This window comes from Chlorocebus sabaeus, chromosome 11, assembly GCF_047675955.1.
Source record: "Chlorocebus sabaeus isolate Y175 chromosome 11, mChlSab1.0.hap1, whole genome shotgun sequence".
NCBI lineage: Eukaryota > Metazoa > Chordata > Mammalia > Primates > Cercopithecidae > Chlorocebus > Chlorocebus sabaeus.
In genome coordinates this window covers 97,944,521-97,960,554 of record NC_132914.1, presented here as the reverse complement: position 1 = coordinate 97,960,554, position 16,034 = coordinate 97,944,521, and the positions used below count along the sequence as shown (strand labels likewise).

The 16,034-nt window shown below is 34.5% G+C and overlaps 1 protein-coding gene across 5 annotated transcripts in view; it reads right to left on the bottom strand.

Annotated features, from left to right (window-relative positions):
• The window catches only part of GAS2L3 (growth arrest specific 2 like 3), a 53,990-nt gene that overhangs the window by 21,922 nt on the left and 16,034 nt on the right, over positions 1–16,034 (bottom strand). For 2 of the 5 annotated variants that reach the window (XM_073021031.1, XM_008004379.3), the window contains 3 exons: positions 10,169–10,216; positions 4,500–4,668; positions 3,345–3,460 (listed from right to left, as the gene is read on the bottom strand). In XM_073021031.1, the coding sequence (XP_072877132.1) occupies positions 3,345–3,460; positions 4,500–4,668; positions 10,169–10,186 (303 nt within the window). In that variant the 5' untranslated portion in view covers positions 10,187–10,216. Of the gene's footprint in view, positions 1–3,344; positions 3,461–4,499; positions 4,669–10,168; positions 10,217–13,199; positions 13,384–16,034 lie in introns of all 5 variants that reach the window. The other 3 variants (XM_037996648.2, XM_037996649.2, XM_037996650.2) reach the window with 3 other exon arrangements.

Below are 16,034 nucleotides of genomic sequence, written 5' to 3'. Positions count from 1 at the left end.
ACCCGAGTGCTTCACTGCTGAATTCTACCAAACATTTAAAGAAGAACTAATAGCAGTCCTACTCAAACTATTCTGAAAAACAGAAGAGGAGGGATTACTTCCAAACTCATTCTATGAGGCCAGTATTATACCAAAACCAGACAAAGACATATTAAAAAATGAAGACAACAGACCAATATCTCTGATGAATATTGATGCAAAAATCCTCAACAAAATACTAGCAAACTGAATTCAACAATACATTTAAAAAATTATTCATCATGACCAACTGGGATTTATCCCAGGGATGCGAAGATGTTTCAACATGTGCAAATCAATCAGTGTGATACATCTATCAACGAAATGAAGTATAAAAACCATATATATCATTTCAATTGATGTTGAAAAAGCATTTGATAAAATTTAAATCCCTTTGTGATAAAAACCCTAAAGAAACTGAGTATAGAAGGAACACACCTCAGCATAATAAAAGCCATATGATGACAGACCCACAGCTAGTATCATACCAAATGGGGAAAAACTGAAAGCCTTTCCTCTAAGGTCTGGACCACAACAAGGATGCCCATTTTCATCACTGTTATTCAACACAATTCTGGAAGTCCTAGCTAGAGTAATCAGACAAGAGAAAGAAAGATTTGGCATCCAAACTGGAAAGGAGGATGTCAAATATTCTTGTTTGCAGATGATATGATCTTATATTTAGGAAAACCTAAAGACCCCCCTGCACACAAAAAGACTATTAGAACTGATAAACAAATTCAGTAAAGTTTCAGGACACAAAATCAACATACAAAAATCTGTAGCATTTTTATGCCAACAATCTGAAAAAGAAATAAAAAGTAATCCCATTTACAACAGTCACAAATAAAATTAAATACCTAGGAATTAAACTAAGAAGTGAAATATCTCTACAATAAAACACTAATGAAAAATTGAAGAGGACACCAAAAAATGGTAAAATATTCCATGTGCATGGATTGGAAGAATCAATATTGTTACAATGGCCATACTACTCAAAGCAATCTACAGACTCAATGCAATCCTTATCAAAATAACAATGGCGTTCTTCATAGAAATGCAAAAAAGATCCTAAAATTTATATGGAATCACAAAAGACTGAGAATAGTCAAAGCTATCCTGAGCAAAAACAACAAACTTGGAGGAATCACATTACCTGACTTCAACCAAAACAGTATGGTACTCGCATAAAGAGACACAGACCAATGGAACAGAAAAGAAAACTCAGAAATAAATCTAGATAACTGTAGTGTACTCACTTATAACAAAGGTGCTAGGAACAGAGATTGGAGAAAGGACAGTCTCTTCAATAAAATCTGCTGGGAAAACTGGGTATTCACATGCAGAAGAATGAAACTTGACCCCTGTCTCTCACCATATATAAAAATGAAATAAAAATGGATTAAAGACTTAAATCTAAGAGCTCGTACTATGCAATTGTTACAAGAAAACACTGGGAAAATTCTCCATGACACTGGTCTGGGCAAAAACTTCGTAAGTAATACCCCACAAGCAGAAGCAACCAAATAAAAAATAAATAGGATCACATCAAGTTAAAAAGCTTCTGCACAGTAAAGGAAACAACACATTGAAGAGCAACCCATAGAATGGGAGAAAATATCTGCAAACAATCCATCTGACAAGGGATTATTAAGTAGAATATATAAGGAGCTCAAACAACTCTGTAGGATAAAATCTAATAATCCAACTTAAAAATGGGCAAAAGATTTGAATAGACATTTCTCAAAAGACACACAAAGGGCAAACAGATATATGAAAAGGTGCTCAACATCACTGATATCAAAGAAATGCAAATCAAAAATACAATGAGATATCATCTCACCCCAATTAAAATGGCTTTCATCCAAAAGACAAGCAATAACAAATGCTGGCAAAGATGTGGAGAAAAGGGAACCCTCATACACTGCCGGTGGTAATATAAATTACTACAGCCACTATGGAGAACAGTTTGGAGGTTCCTCAAAAAACTGAAAATAAGGCTACCATATGACCCAACAACCCACTGGGTATATACCCAACAGAAAGGAAATCAGTATATTAAAGAGATTATCTGCACTCTATGTTTGCTGAAGCACTATTCTCAATAGCCAAGATTTGGAATCAACCTAAATGTCCATCAACAGATGAACAGGTAAAGAAAATGTGGCACATATATACAATGGAGTACCATAGAGCTATAAAAAAGACTGAGATCCTTTGTAACAGGATAGAACTGGAGGTCATTATGTTAATTGAAATACAACAGGCACAGAAAGACAAACATCACATGTTCTCAATTATCTGTGGGTGCTAAAAATCAACAACTGAACTCATGGAGATAGTAGAAGGACGCTTAGCAGAGGCTGGGAAGGATTGTGGGAGGTGGGGGAAGTGGAGATGTTTAAGGGTGCAAAAAATATAGTTAGAAAGAATTAATAATACCTAGTATTTGATAGTACAACAGGGTGACTACAGTCAATAATAATTTAATTGTACATTTAAAAATAACTAAAAGAGTACAATTGGATTGCTTGTAACACAAAGAATAAATGCTTGAGGGAATGGATATCCTATTTTCCACGATGATTATTACTTATTGCATGCCTGTATCAAAGTATCTCATGTACCCCATAAATATACACACCTAGTATGTACCCACAAAATATTTTTACAAGATATACCTTATTTTCAGTGATATATATATACACATACACATATCATCCACTGTCCCCTAGAATGATGATACTCCCTTATATTTCCACCAACTGTGTGTAAATTTGCAGACTCCAAACTCTTGAGAATACCTACATTTGATGAAAAGAGAGGAAACCTTACCGACTTCAAATCATGACTTCAGGGCTAACGAATGAAAACTGTCTAAAAATATTTATTATTTATCCAATCAATATTTATAGAATTTACCACCAACACAATATATGGAAAATATATAAAGAAGAAAATAATAATAGCAGCTGCTACTCGTGTGCTAGGAACCATCACAAGCTCTTTTCCCATTTAACCCTCACAACAATTCTAAAAGGAAGTTATGTTAATGTTCTCAAGAAGAGCTGGATTGACTATGCATCAAGCGCTATGTTAGACACCATCTGTACATTCACTCATTTAATTTGACTGAACTCTCACAAATAAATCCTAAGATATTTTATGAAAGGGAACATTTTTCCAGATCTTGAAAAGGGTTAAGTAAATTATTCAACATCTCATAGCCAGTTGGCATGGAAGTCTACAACCTTCTAGAGATAAGAAATGTACATAAATTAATAGGTACCAAGACATAAAATCAACACTGTCAAACATTTACTTACCCCTGATTCTTCAGAGTTGCATGTTTTCACCATGTTTTGAAGAACATCAATCAGTTGACATAGTAGTACTCCATTATCAAGTTCTTCCAATAATTTTTCTGCCTTAACTTTAATACCTAAAAACATATTTCAAAGTTAAGATTCTTCTAGAAACATAAATTCAAACAATATGGTTAAAATTAAATAGAATCAGATTACAGCAAAACACTAGAAAAATATCAGATCAGACTCTTAAATACTCTTAGAAGGTACAGTTAAAATAGCAAATAATGGCAAGTTAACTTAATGATACTGAAACAAAAATATCTGTAATGTAGAAGTACAGAAAAAATATAGAAAACTGACATCGATTTTATAAATAAGATGGACTTGGTTCCAATTTTAAAATTAAAGACAATACCATAACAAATACCCAGGGAATACTAACGTTTTACTTCTAGATTATCTTCTTTAAAAACATTATTATTACATAATAAACTCTAAACATTATCCATCAAACTGATAATAGACAAATACAGTGGATATTTGGTATTTTATTATCTTGGAAGGGCTATATCGTTTAAGATTCTTTTTCATGAAAACTTAAGAATTCCACATAAAATTATTTAAAGTAAAATTTTTCTGGGGAGAAAGTTTAAAGCATTCATCATATTCTCTAATAGCGTAAAAAATATGATGCCAGACATTCTCCAACCTGACACTTCTTCCTAGGTTTCATACGCCTCTATCCTTCAATGCCTCAGAAATTGTAATCATTTTATCTACAGTATATGTTTCACTCAAAGTTCATGGCTTATACAAGACTAAGGCGGGTCGGGGGTGAGGGGGGTGAATCAGTTAAAAAAAAAAAAAGTTAGATCAATACACTTTTTAAAGCTGATTTTAATATTAACAATGAAAATGTTCATTATTCCAAGTTTATTGACCTCTTCGGTTAAATCTCAAATTTCCTACTATTCAAGACCCAAGGTACAGGGTGAATCAGAGTATTTCCCCAGCTGAAATGTAACTTTGGTGAAAGCAAGGGCACTGAATACTTCATTCACTAGAGTATCCCCAGCATCTGTAACAATCACTCCTTAACAAAGAGTAAGGCTCTCAATAAATGCATACTGAATAAGATAATACAATTTGGGGTATTGTTTCAAGCATCACCTAATAAACCAGATAACCAGATTGATAGATCTTCTTGCATGGGCAACAGAGTGGCTTCATGCCTCACAGCTATCCACTCATCATACTGACAAACATTAGCCAATCCTGGTCCATGTCTGGGGGTCAGAGGACTCCGAGGACTTAGAGGCAGATCTTCTCCAAACCATACCTAAAGAAAAAAAAAATCAATCAACTGAATGAATAAAACCTTTGCTAAAAGTCATCATAATCCACATCAATATTTAAATGATGAAGCATAAATCATACATAATGGACACATATAAAAAGCTGCTGTAGCTCACAGCAAATATATAAATTAGAAGCAACGTGTTAGTCCTGTTCTGCTGCCCAGGCTACAGTGCAGTGATGCGATCATGGTTTACTGCAGCCTCGAATCCCAGGCTCAAGCAATCCTCCCACCTCAGCCTCCCAAGTAGCTGAGAACACAGGCACAGGCCACCACACCCAGCTAAGTTTTCAATTTTATGTATTGCAGAGATGTGGTTGTCCTATGTTGCCCAGGCTGGTCTTGAACTCCTGGGCTCAAGCGATCCTTCCGCTTCAGACTCCCCAAAGTGCTGGGATTACAGGCACGAGCCACTGCGCCCAGCCAAGACATTTTCAATGTTCAATATTGTGGTCAATGTAATAAAACCCCAAATTAATGAATGGATTCTACTATTGAAGCAAGAGGGTACAATTCAACAAATAATATTTTGCCTTCACTTGTTAGCTTGAGTAAGTTTAACAAGTTACTTGACCAGAGTCTTAATATCTTAGTTGTAAGATGGGTTACTGATTCCTGCCTTATAAAATACACCTTTGTAGCGTCTGGCATTGGGCCTAGCAGATAGCAGAGACTCAATAAACATTTGTTGAATGAATGAATAAATGAATGAATGAAACATAAATGGCATTTTGTAAGCTTCAAATCATAATAACAGTGTTATCTTTTTAAAAAACATCTAAGTAGTTTAGTTTAAAACAAGTGGGTAGCAAACTGTAGTCCATGGGGCAAATCTTGTCTCACCTGATTTTGTAAGCCCAGAAGCTAAGAATAGTTTTTACATTTTAAAATGGCTGTTATATAAGTAACTGCATAATATCTCAATTTTGCCTACTGGCCCACAGAGCATGAAATACTACCTGGCCAATTCACAATTTAGAATAAAAACTGACACTCTGTAAATTTTGTAATTTTATAGATGTTATAATAAATACTTGCAAAATTTTGAAATACAATTAGAGATTCTTTAATGTAAGATTATAGAAAAGGCTGTATCAATTCTTCAGATTGTAAAAGAAGTAATCAAGTCATTATGAAGTCACTTTTTAAAACAGATATAAATATCTCTTGTCCTTCTCCTTACTGAACAACTTAGAAAGGAATATTATTAGAGCCTAAGTGAAATGCATAGGAGATTCCAAGAGTAGGGTGGCTTGGAATGGAGAGTCAGAGCTTGAGTGAGGTGAGTGGGCATCAGGTATGGGGACAGCCCTGTGCAAGATGTCAGACCCTGAGTTGGATAAAGAGGGCATCTAACAGGTGCAAAGAGGGAATGTCCCAATACAGAGTGTCAGAGTCCAAGTGAGCTAAGCATCTACCCAGGGTGTGGGTGGCAGCAATAATGAGAGAACAGTAACACACATGAGAATTTGTCAAATGGGAGCCAATCTTCTCACTGAAGACAGGTGCAAATATGGAATGAGAGAAGCAAGAATGAATCCTTTGGTGTTGAATTCAAATATCTCTTATCTGAAAGCAAAGAAACTCTCAAAAGGACACTTAAGCCAGCAGGAAGGGACTTCTACTGGCTGAACTGAGGGCAATTTGAGCATTGAGATAAGTAACAGAAATGGATTATACCACACTGAATAAAATAGGAAACTATGAGTTAACACAGATATAAATGAATACACTGAAATTTTGACAAGAATGGGATTTTTACATAGTCTCAAAGTACCTGCACACAAAATACTACAAAGGGAAAAAGTAATTTTACAGTTCAGAAACCTGACAGACAGCAGCAGAACCAAATGATGGAGGTGAACTTCATCAATCACGGGACAAATCAAAACCGTATGCCACCTGATAGGACGTAGTAAGAAAAATTCCTGCCCAAGATGCATAACCTGAGTTTAGTCATGAAAAAACATCAAGCAAATCCAAATTGAGGGACACTCTACACAATAAGTGGTCTGGAATATTCAAAATTATCAAAGTAATTAAAGACAAGCAAAGACTGAGATACTGATCCAGACTAATGAAGACTAAAGAGACATGAAAACTAAATGCAACACATAATTCTGAACTGGTTATTACTGAGACAACCGGTAACACTTGAAAGTGGCCTGCGTATTAAATGGTAGTACTGCAGCAGCATTAATATCCTGATTCTGATTATTTCATCGTGGTTGTGTAGGAAGATGTCCTTGTTTTTGAGAAATACACACTAAAATATTCAGAGGTAATAGAGCATTAGAGTCGTCACTTCCTCTCAAATGGCTCAGGCAAACAAATTTCTCTGTACTACACTTAACTACTCTGTAGTCTGTGATGGCTTTAATTTTTTTTTTAAACCAAACTTTTAAAAAAGAACTGTAAGTAAAAGGAATACCAAGTGAATCTAGTCCTTTCTTGATTTTTAAATGTAGACCACTTTCCCCTTAAAATGTATTAAGCGTATTGAGGTTCATTTAAGACAAGTCTTACTATATCAGATCAAAAGTCATAGCAATTCCATAGGTAATGCACACAAATTGGTGGTGGGGAACGGGGGAAACTACTTCCTATCTCCTATGATGAGAAATAAAGAAGATTTTTTTTTTTTAAACCCCAAGGCAAACAAAGAAAGTGAATAAACTCAAGAGGCATGCAGTGGTAGGGAAATCTAATAAAAAATAAAAAATAAAATAAAAGTAAATTTTAAAACCCTATCAAAGACAAAAAAGAAATGTAAGTTATTTAAGGGATATTTACTTCAGGAATTAGGGTAGGGATTGGGAAATGAATTCCTAAATATATGAGGATCCTATGAATAGGAAAACGATGCTATTTATTTCCCTGAATTCTCTTAAAATTATTTCCAAGGAAGTACAGTAACGCTTTACTAATTCTTCCCTTTATAAGCATATCTTATTTCTATTATAATCCTCGGACTCAGTGTAATGCTTAGCACATAGTATTCAAACATATTTGTTCAATAATTGAGGAACAGATATTAGCAAATGACTCTTTGTACCATCAAAATCAAAATGTATCTTACAATCAATTGTATTTGACAGTCAATAGAATATGTTATTTGTCCATTAACCATCTGGTTGAGCTGAAAAAAAGCAGAGCAGATGTAAATGTTTGTCAAGGAAAGAAGAGCATAAATTAAGAGGGTGGTTTTTTAAATCATGTATGAAAATGGAGACACTAACATTTTTTAAAAAGTCATTTTTACTTCTTGTCACATTAGAGAGAAGAGTACATGTTGGATTTTCCTATTATTGCAAGCAGACGACTTTAGTTATAACCTGGGTTAGTCAGTAGAAATTACTATTAAAAGTTAGACATTAACAAAAACTGCATGTATGAAGATTGTTCTCAAGCATGCTGAAAGCTGCCATATTGTCATTAAGAGATATTTAATTCATGGGTACTCTACAGATTAACTTAGGTACTTGCACTTGCTTACATTTAGGCAAAATTTTATGCCTATGTACAAATGGGCCTTTTCACAGAGAGTGATTTCATAGCCTTTGTCAGATTTTCAAATGGGACTATGACCCCAGAGAGGTCATATACTATTGTCCATTGGCTTTTATACTATATGTTTATATTTATACTATATGTTTATTTATTAATGTTTATTTATTAATCAGAATGCAGGACACAGATGAATGGCAAGAAATATCTTAAACTATGAAATTAGTAAGACGTCAATTAATAACAACTATTCACTGGATGTCTCCTCTCTGTAAGACACTTAATAACCAAGTAACTGTCTAACATAATTGGCAGAGAAAGAGGTGGAAATCCTGGGAAGTCCTTACATTCAGCAGCAAGAACCTCTATGAGACATGTGAAGGGAGGACAGTCTTGGGAAAAAAAAAATCAATAAAGACAGATCTTGTAATCTGGATCAGAGAAGATTTTATGAAACTATTACACAAACTATGAAAGAATCTACCATGTTAACAAAATATAAATGTCCATTAGTGTAGGAATAAGGAAAAACATGGGCAATGTGGCAGCAATAAAAATACTCTATAAGGAATCAAGAAAATAAATGATAAGAAACTAATGACATTCCTGAGACTTGGATAAAAAGGGGATGAACAGAAGTAATCAGCTCACAAATGATTTTGAGTAATAACAGAGTTCTGAGCATATGCCAGTGGATGTGAGAGGACCCACCCAAAGGGGAAGAATAAGACGTTTTGAGAGACAGTCATGGACTCCCCAGTCCCAGAAGGAAAAGTATGATGGAACTCTATTAGCAGAGTAGGAGATTATAGCTGCAGAGCATAGGAAGGTGGACAACAGGGTCACATGCAGGGCTGTTCTTCACCATTTGATAAATTCTATTCTCTAGGCTGTCATCCACTGTTATATTGACAAGAGAAAGGAAAGGAGAGAAGAGAAGAAAGAGGAGGAGGAGGAAAGACTAACTGACTTTTATAACACAGGTACTATCTCCAGGTTTATATCTGGAAAATTGTATCATACCAAGGATACAACCAAACTTCTGACATGCTTACAGGCAATATATATTCTAACAGTCCCTTTGCACATGTTATCTCATTGATTCCTCACAACTACCCTGCAAATTAATCACTATTATCCTCACCATAGAGGTAAGGAAGAAGAGACTCGGAAGTAAGATAACTTGCCAGAATCTTGGAATCAAGGGGGCAGAACTAGGATCAGAACTGAAATCTAACTGATGCCAAGTTTTACTTCCCAAAGGAAATTTTATTATCAGTTGCTTGCTTCTTTCCAGGCAGACCTTCAATGTGACTTTTATTTTTAAGTTAATATTCAATCATGTTCTATTTATACAAAATAAAGAAAACCTAAAAAATAAGAATAATATAGCAAACACCAACTCTGGAAATCATTCAAATATAAGGCAATTCTGGTTGTCTCATTACACCACCCAGCTTGCACCCCTTCACAAAAACAAAAAACAAAAAACAAAACAAAAAAAACCATTCTTTAAAACTTTAATGGCCAGTCCTATACAGGCATTTATAGGGCACATGAACAACTATCTGAAATTCAAAAACATATATTTGTTTTCACTGAAAGCTCTTTTAACTGTAAATACATACTAAATTGTAATGAGGAGGAAACCACAAAATACTCCACCTCTTTTCCCACAGTGGTATAAATAACACAGACCTACCAACCCTAAGGTATTTTTACACTTGTTCTTAGCCAAAAGGCCAAGAAGAGATAACCCTAAGGTATTTTTGAATTTTACAAATATTCAGTATAAACAAAAGCTTAGAAGTTTTTGAGAACTAGAAAGTTAAAATTTAGTATCTGTTATTAAAATGTGATGCTTAAAAAAACTAGCACAGTAAGAACACTTTGTGATAATTTTATGTTTGCTAATTATTACAGTTCAATTATATTAATCTCATAATTTAAATATTTTTCCAAGAAAAAAACTTACTTGAATTGCAGGCTGCATAGTCACCTATGTTGAAATGAAATTTCTTTTCTGAAAAAAGAACAAAATATTAACATACAGTTAACAGTGGCAGTTTTGCTACTCCCCCAAACCCCCAAATTACAAGATTTAGGAATGTGTTTACTCGACTGCAAATACAAAACTTTCTCTTCTAGTTAGAATAGTCTGACTATAAGAGAATTCGTATCACTCCTTTTTACTTCATAAAGGACTACTCATTTGAAAAAGGAAAACCTGAAACAGACTTTAATATAATATGTATTTTCTGGCATTAGCATCAAAGTAATTCTTGAACCATCTGGACAGTTTTGAAAAAAAATCAACAACAAAACTTAGCTCATATAAAAATCTCCCAGAATTTTATTTTCCCCTGTGAACATAATGTAAATATAAATGTTACAACAACTGATATTGAAATTGTCTTTTATCTGATTGTCATCAAAATCCTAACAGGTCATATGGACTTTGCATAAATTCACAAACTTGACTATAAGCTTATTCTGCTAATAAAGATAAACATCAATTTTAACTGTGAACGAAAATGCTCAAAGCCTCCCCATAATAATTTTCCAAAGAGAAAAAAGAAACAGCAATTTTAGCTCCAAAGTAGTATTCTTGAAATCTACATGGAAAAAAATACTTTAATTCATTGAATTAGGTAAATACAATTCTTTCCTATATTTTCAAAGGGATAAAAGTGAAGAGTTTAAAAACATCCAACAGCATAGACTATAAAAACCTAGGATTTTTTATTGCTCATAGCAGCATAATAAGCTAGTCTATTTGTATTACAAACCACCTTTAAAATATTTTAAGAAAAAATATACAATAATTACAAAGCTAATGCTATTACTTTCCAAGAAAAAGTTATTTTTTCCTCTAAGTTATATCAGACATACCTCATGCACAGTGTCAACTATACATACCACTTTCCTTTCAGGAACATTCTTCTAGTACCAGAGTTGAACCTGAGCTAAACCATACTGAAAAGCCTAACATTATAATACATTTTCTTTGCAGGAAGGCAAAAGACAACAGAATGTCCTTTTTGATGTCATTTTCCCTTCTCTCCACCACAGCAAAAGGCCAAAGTACAAGTGAGCATTCCTAATGAGCTTGTTATGCTTCCCACGAGCTAATTCAGTGGGGAATACATTTTCCTTTAGCATAAATAATCCTTTGTCCGCAACAAAGATCCACTTCTCGGAAGTAAGAAGCTTCCAAGACCATTTTTTAAAAATGCAGCAAAGAAGCTGCTCCTATTAAAATGGAGTTCCACATAATCAGACAAGAGCTTTAACAGTTGGAGCTGCCAGCCCAAAACAAAAGAAAGCCTAAATTATAAGGCGTGTGCAAATCAAGAACAGTGACACATTCACAAAGAAGCTATCACAAGAATGTTTAGTCGTTGCACTTTTTATGGAAAATTCAACAAAATTAGTTTTATGAAAGAAATAATTTATGCACAATATTTGGTCACTTGAACTTTAGCAAGAGTCTTCACATACATTTTTAAAATCATTCTTCTTGCATAACAGAAAAAAATACTTTTAAGATGACAAAAATATAACCATCTGGATTAACTTCAAAAAATAAATTCTTTAATAAAATAGTATGCAGACAAGTTATTATGTATCTTCATACATGAACATATGCTTTTCATTGATGAGATTTTATCAGTCAATCATCAATTAAGTAATGAGTACTCACTATGTAACAGATACTAAAAACCAGTCTTTGGCATTTTCTAGTCATTCACTATCATCTTTCCAAGATATTTTTGTGTCTCAGGCATTTATTCCCAAGAGTAGCTTCTTAGCCCCAGTCCCCAATCTGTATCACAATCACAATTCTTGCTTCTCCTTCATTTTATTACCTGTTTTCCTCTTTTCTATCATTCCCTAAAAAATCTGTTTCATATAAATCAATTACACTGAACCAGTAACACTTCATTTTGCATCTTAATTAGCAACATATTGTCCTTATTTTTTGTTTTTGTCTGTCTTTTTGAAGAAGTCCATTTCAATTCTTTGCCAACTTAAGGAAGCCTTTTCCCTTAGATTTGGCGAGTGTGAAGGAAGACCTCTCATGTAACCAAGTCTAAACTACACTCTAAACCTGTTGGGAATCTTTCACAAGACACTCTTATGCATAGATCATACAAAGTTAGGAATACTATACTTAACTTTTAAAATCTGAGGAAAATGTTGGAAACACAGAATGTGCTCATCCATCTGAAATTTGATCAGAATTTGAGCCTAACCCACTCATCTTTAAAAATTTTTTAAAAGTCATGAGGTACTCAAGATTATTTGTATTAAGGCTCTTCATTCTAATTTGACTTCAGATTATAATGGGATTAAAAACACCAACTACTAAACCGATCTTTCATCCCAAAGATATAGGCTCTGAAACTTATATATTTTCAATCCTTTCTCACGGTATACGGTATGATGGGGAGAATTCAAAGTGTCCTGGCTCCAATCTGTTACAAATCTGAAGTCAACCAGGAAGAGTAGCAAACAAAAAAAAAGCAAAGAAATAAGGTAAGTTTCTTCAGGAAAAAGAATAACATTAATTGCCATTGTGCCACATATCCATTCAGCACTCAGCCACCAGATTATCGCCAAGATACATAAGCTGCAAGGGTAGGATCAAGTTGAGATCACAGTTACTACCGAGGAAGAGAGAGGAAAATGACCCTGGGGAGGAATGCACAAGGGCCTTTCAACTGTACCAGTAAGATTTTATTTCAAGATAAATGGTAAGAACAAAGATGTGATTATACTAGTCTGTATGCCTTTCTGTATGTCAAAATATTTCATCCTTTTCTAATGCTTCATTTAAAAAAATAGTTGAAGAATACATCCTTTCTGATTTACTCAGAAAAAAGTTTCTTAGCTTTAAAATTCTGAGTTAAATGTTTCCTAACTGCCTAATAAAGAAAATAGAAATACTATATCTATACCAATCATATTTCATGTATTTCTTAATGTGTACTAAAATAACTCACCATAAAGACAGCAATGGGGTAGTAGAAGGTATTGAACACATCTGATTTGAATTCCAGCTCCAGAAAATACTGGCTATATGACTTTGGAGTAGTTAACTTCTCTGAGCCTCAGTGTTCTGATCTGTAAAATGTGATATGACCATTTCCTTCTTATGGCTGCTGTAAAAATTAAATGAGATGATACCTATAAAGTACCAGATACATAGTTAGCATTTAACAAATGAATTACAAATATGGTGATGAGACATAATTGTAGTTCATTTGATATAATTTACCTAATTAAAAAGAGATAAGAAAACAAAGCTAGTAATACTCAGATATCATTAAGCATAATTTGGAAAGCTTCTTTTACTAACACAAAAATAAATATAGTTATAAATGTGAGTAAAAGCTTTAAAATAAACACATCATAATTGACAGGATACTCAGATAAAAATTTGTGATTGACAACTCACTTTGCTAGAATAAATATTTAGGAATTTATTTAACATAGACCCTTCATTCCCTTCAACCTGTCTCCTCAATGTCCTCTCTATCAGTTATACTTATTTCTGGGGCTATTTAACTGTTTGCACTATAATCTTTTTTCATGTGGTATACACTTATTTATTTATTCACCTCCTTTACTGAACTAGACATCACAGGCAAGAGACACAGTGATGAACGTAAAAGACGTGTTACTGCCCTTGTGGAGCTAATACACCAGTTGAGAAGACTGAAAATAGCAAATACCTAAATGAATACATAATTTTTTTAGTTTTATATTTTTCTACAAGTTATTAGGGTACAGGTGGTATTTGGTCACATGAGTAAGTTCTTTAGTGGTGATTTGTGAGATTTTGGTGCATCCATTACCCGAGCAGTATACACTGCACCATATATATTTGTAGTCTTCTATCCCTCGCCCCCCTCCCACTCTTCCCCCCAAGTCCCCAAAGTCCATCGCATCATTCTTATGCATTTGTGTCCTCATAGCATAGCTCCCACATATCAGTGAGAACACACAATGTCTGGTTTTCCATTCGTGAGTTACTTCACTTAGAATAATAGTCTTCAATCTCATCCAGGTCACTGCAAATGCTGTTAATTCATTCCTTTTTATGTCTGCATAGTATTCTATGATAGATATATTATATATATGAGGGGGAGCACACGTAGTTTCTTTACTCATTGATTGATGGGTATTTGGGTTGTTTCCATGATTTTGCAATTGTGAATCGTGCTGCTATAAACATGCGTGTGCAAGTATCTTTTTCGACTAATGACTTCTTTTCCTCTGGGACTGCTGGATCAAAAGGTAGTTCTACTTTTAGTTCTTTAAGGAATCTCCACACTGTTTGCCATAGCATCTGTACTAGTTTACATTCCCACGAGCAGTGTAGAAGTGTTCCTTGTTCACTGCATCCATGCCAACATCTACTGTTTTTTGATTTTTCGATTATGGCCATTCTGGCAGGAGTGGGGTGGTATTGCATTGTGGTTTTGATAATTTTCATTTCCCTGATCATTAGTGATGTTGAGCATTTTTTATTTTTGTTGGTCATTTTTTATCTTCTTTTGAGAATTGTCTATTCATGTCCTTAGCCCACTTTTTGATGGGATTGTTTTTCTTACTGATTTGAGTTCATTGTAGATTCTGGATATTAGTCCTTTGTCAGATGTACAGATTATGAAAATTTTCTCTCACTCTGTGGGTTGTTTGTTTACTCTGCTGACCGTTCCTTTTGCCATGCAAACTAAAAGCTCCTTAGTTTAATTAGGTTCCAGCTATTTATCTTTGTTTTATTGCATTTGCTTTTGGGTTCCTGTTCATTAAATCCTTGCCTAAGCCCATGTCTAGAAGGGTTTTTCCAATGTTATATTCTAGAATTTTTATAGTTTCAGGTCTTACGTTTAAATCCTTAATCCATCTGGAGTTGATTTTTGTATAAGGTGAGAGATGAGAATCCTACATGTAGCTAGTCAATTGTCCCAGCACCATTTGTTGAAAAGGGTGTCCTTTCCCCCACTTTGTTTTTCTTTGCTTTGTCAAAGATCATTTGGCTGGAAGTATTTGGGTTTATTTCTGGGTTCTCTATTCTGTCCCATTACCTATGTGCCTATTTTTGTAGCTGTACCATGCTGTTTTGGTGACTATGGCCTCATAGTATAGTTTGAAATCAGGTAGTGTGATGCCTCCACATTTGTTTTGTTTTTTGTTTTGTTGCTTACTCTTGCTTTGGCTATGCAGGCTCTTTTTTGGTTCCAAATGAATTTTAGAATTATTTTTTCTAGGCCGGGTGTGGTGGCTCATGCCTGTATAATCCCTGCACTTTAGGAGGCCGAGGCAGACGGATCACAAGGTCAGGAGATCGAGACCATCCTGGCTAACACACTGAAACCCCGTCTCTACCAAAAATACAAAAAACTAGCCAGGTGTGGTTGCAGGCGCCTGTAGTCCCAGCTACTCGGGAGGCTGAGGCAGGAGAATGGCATGAACCCAGGAGGCGGAGCTTGCAGTGAGCCGAGATCATGCCACTGCACTCCAGCCTGGATGACAGAGCAAGACTCCATCTCAAAAAAAAAAGAACTGTTTTTTCTAATTCTGTGAAGAATGATGGTGGTATTTCAATGGGGAATTTGTAGATTGCTTTTGGCAGTATGGTCATTTTCACAATATTGAGTCTACCCATCCATGAGCATGGGATTTATTTCCATTTGTTCGTGTTGTCTATGATTTGTTTCAACAGTGTTTTGTAGTTTTCCTTGTAGAAGTCCTTGACTCCTTGGTTAGGTATATTCTTTTTTTTTTTTTTCAGCTATTATAAAAGGGGTTGAGTTCTTGATTTTATTCTC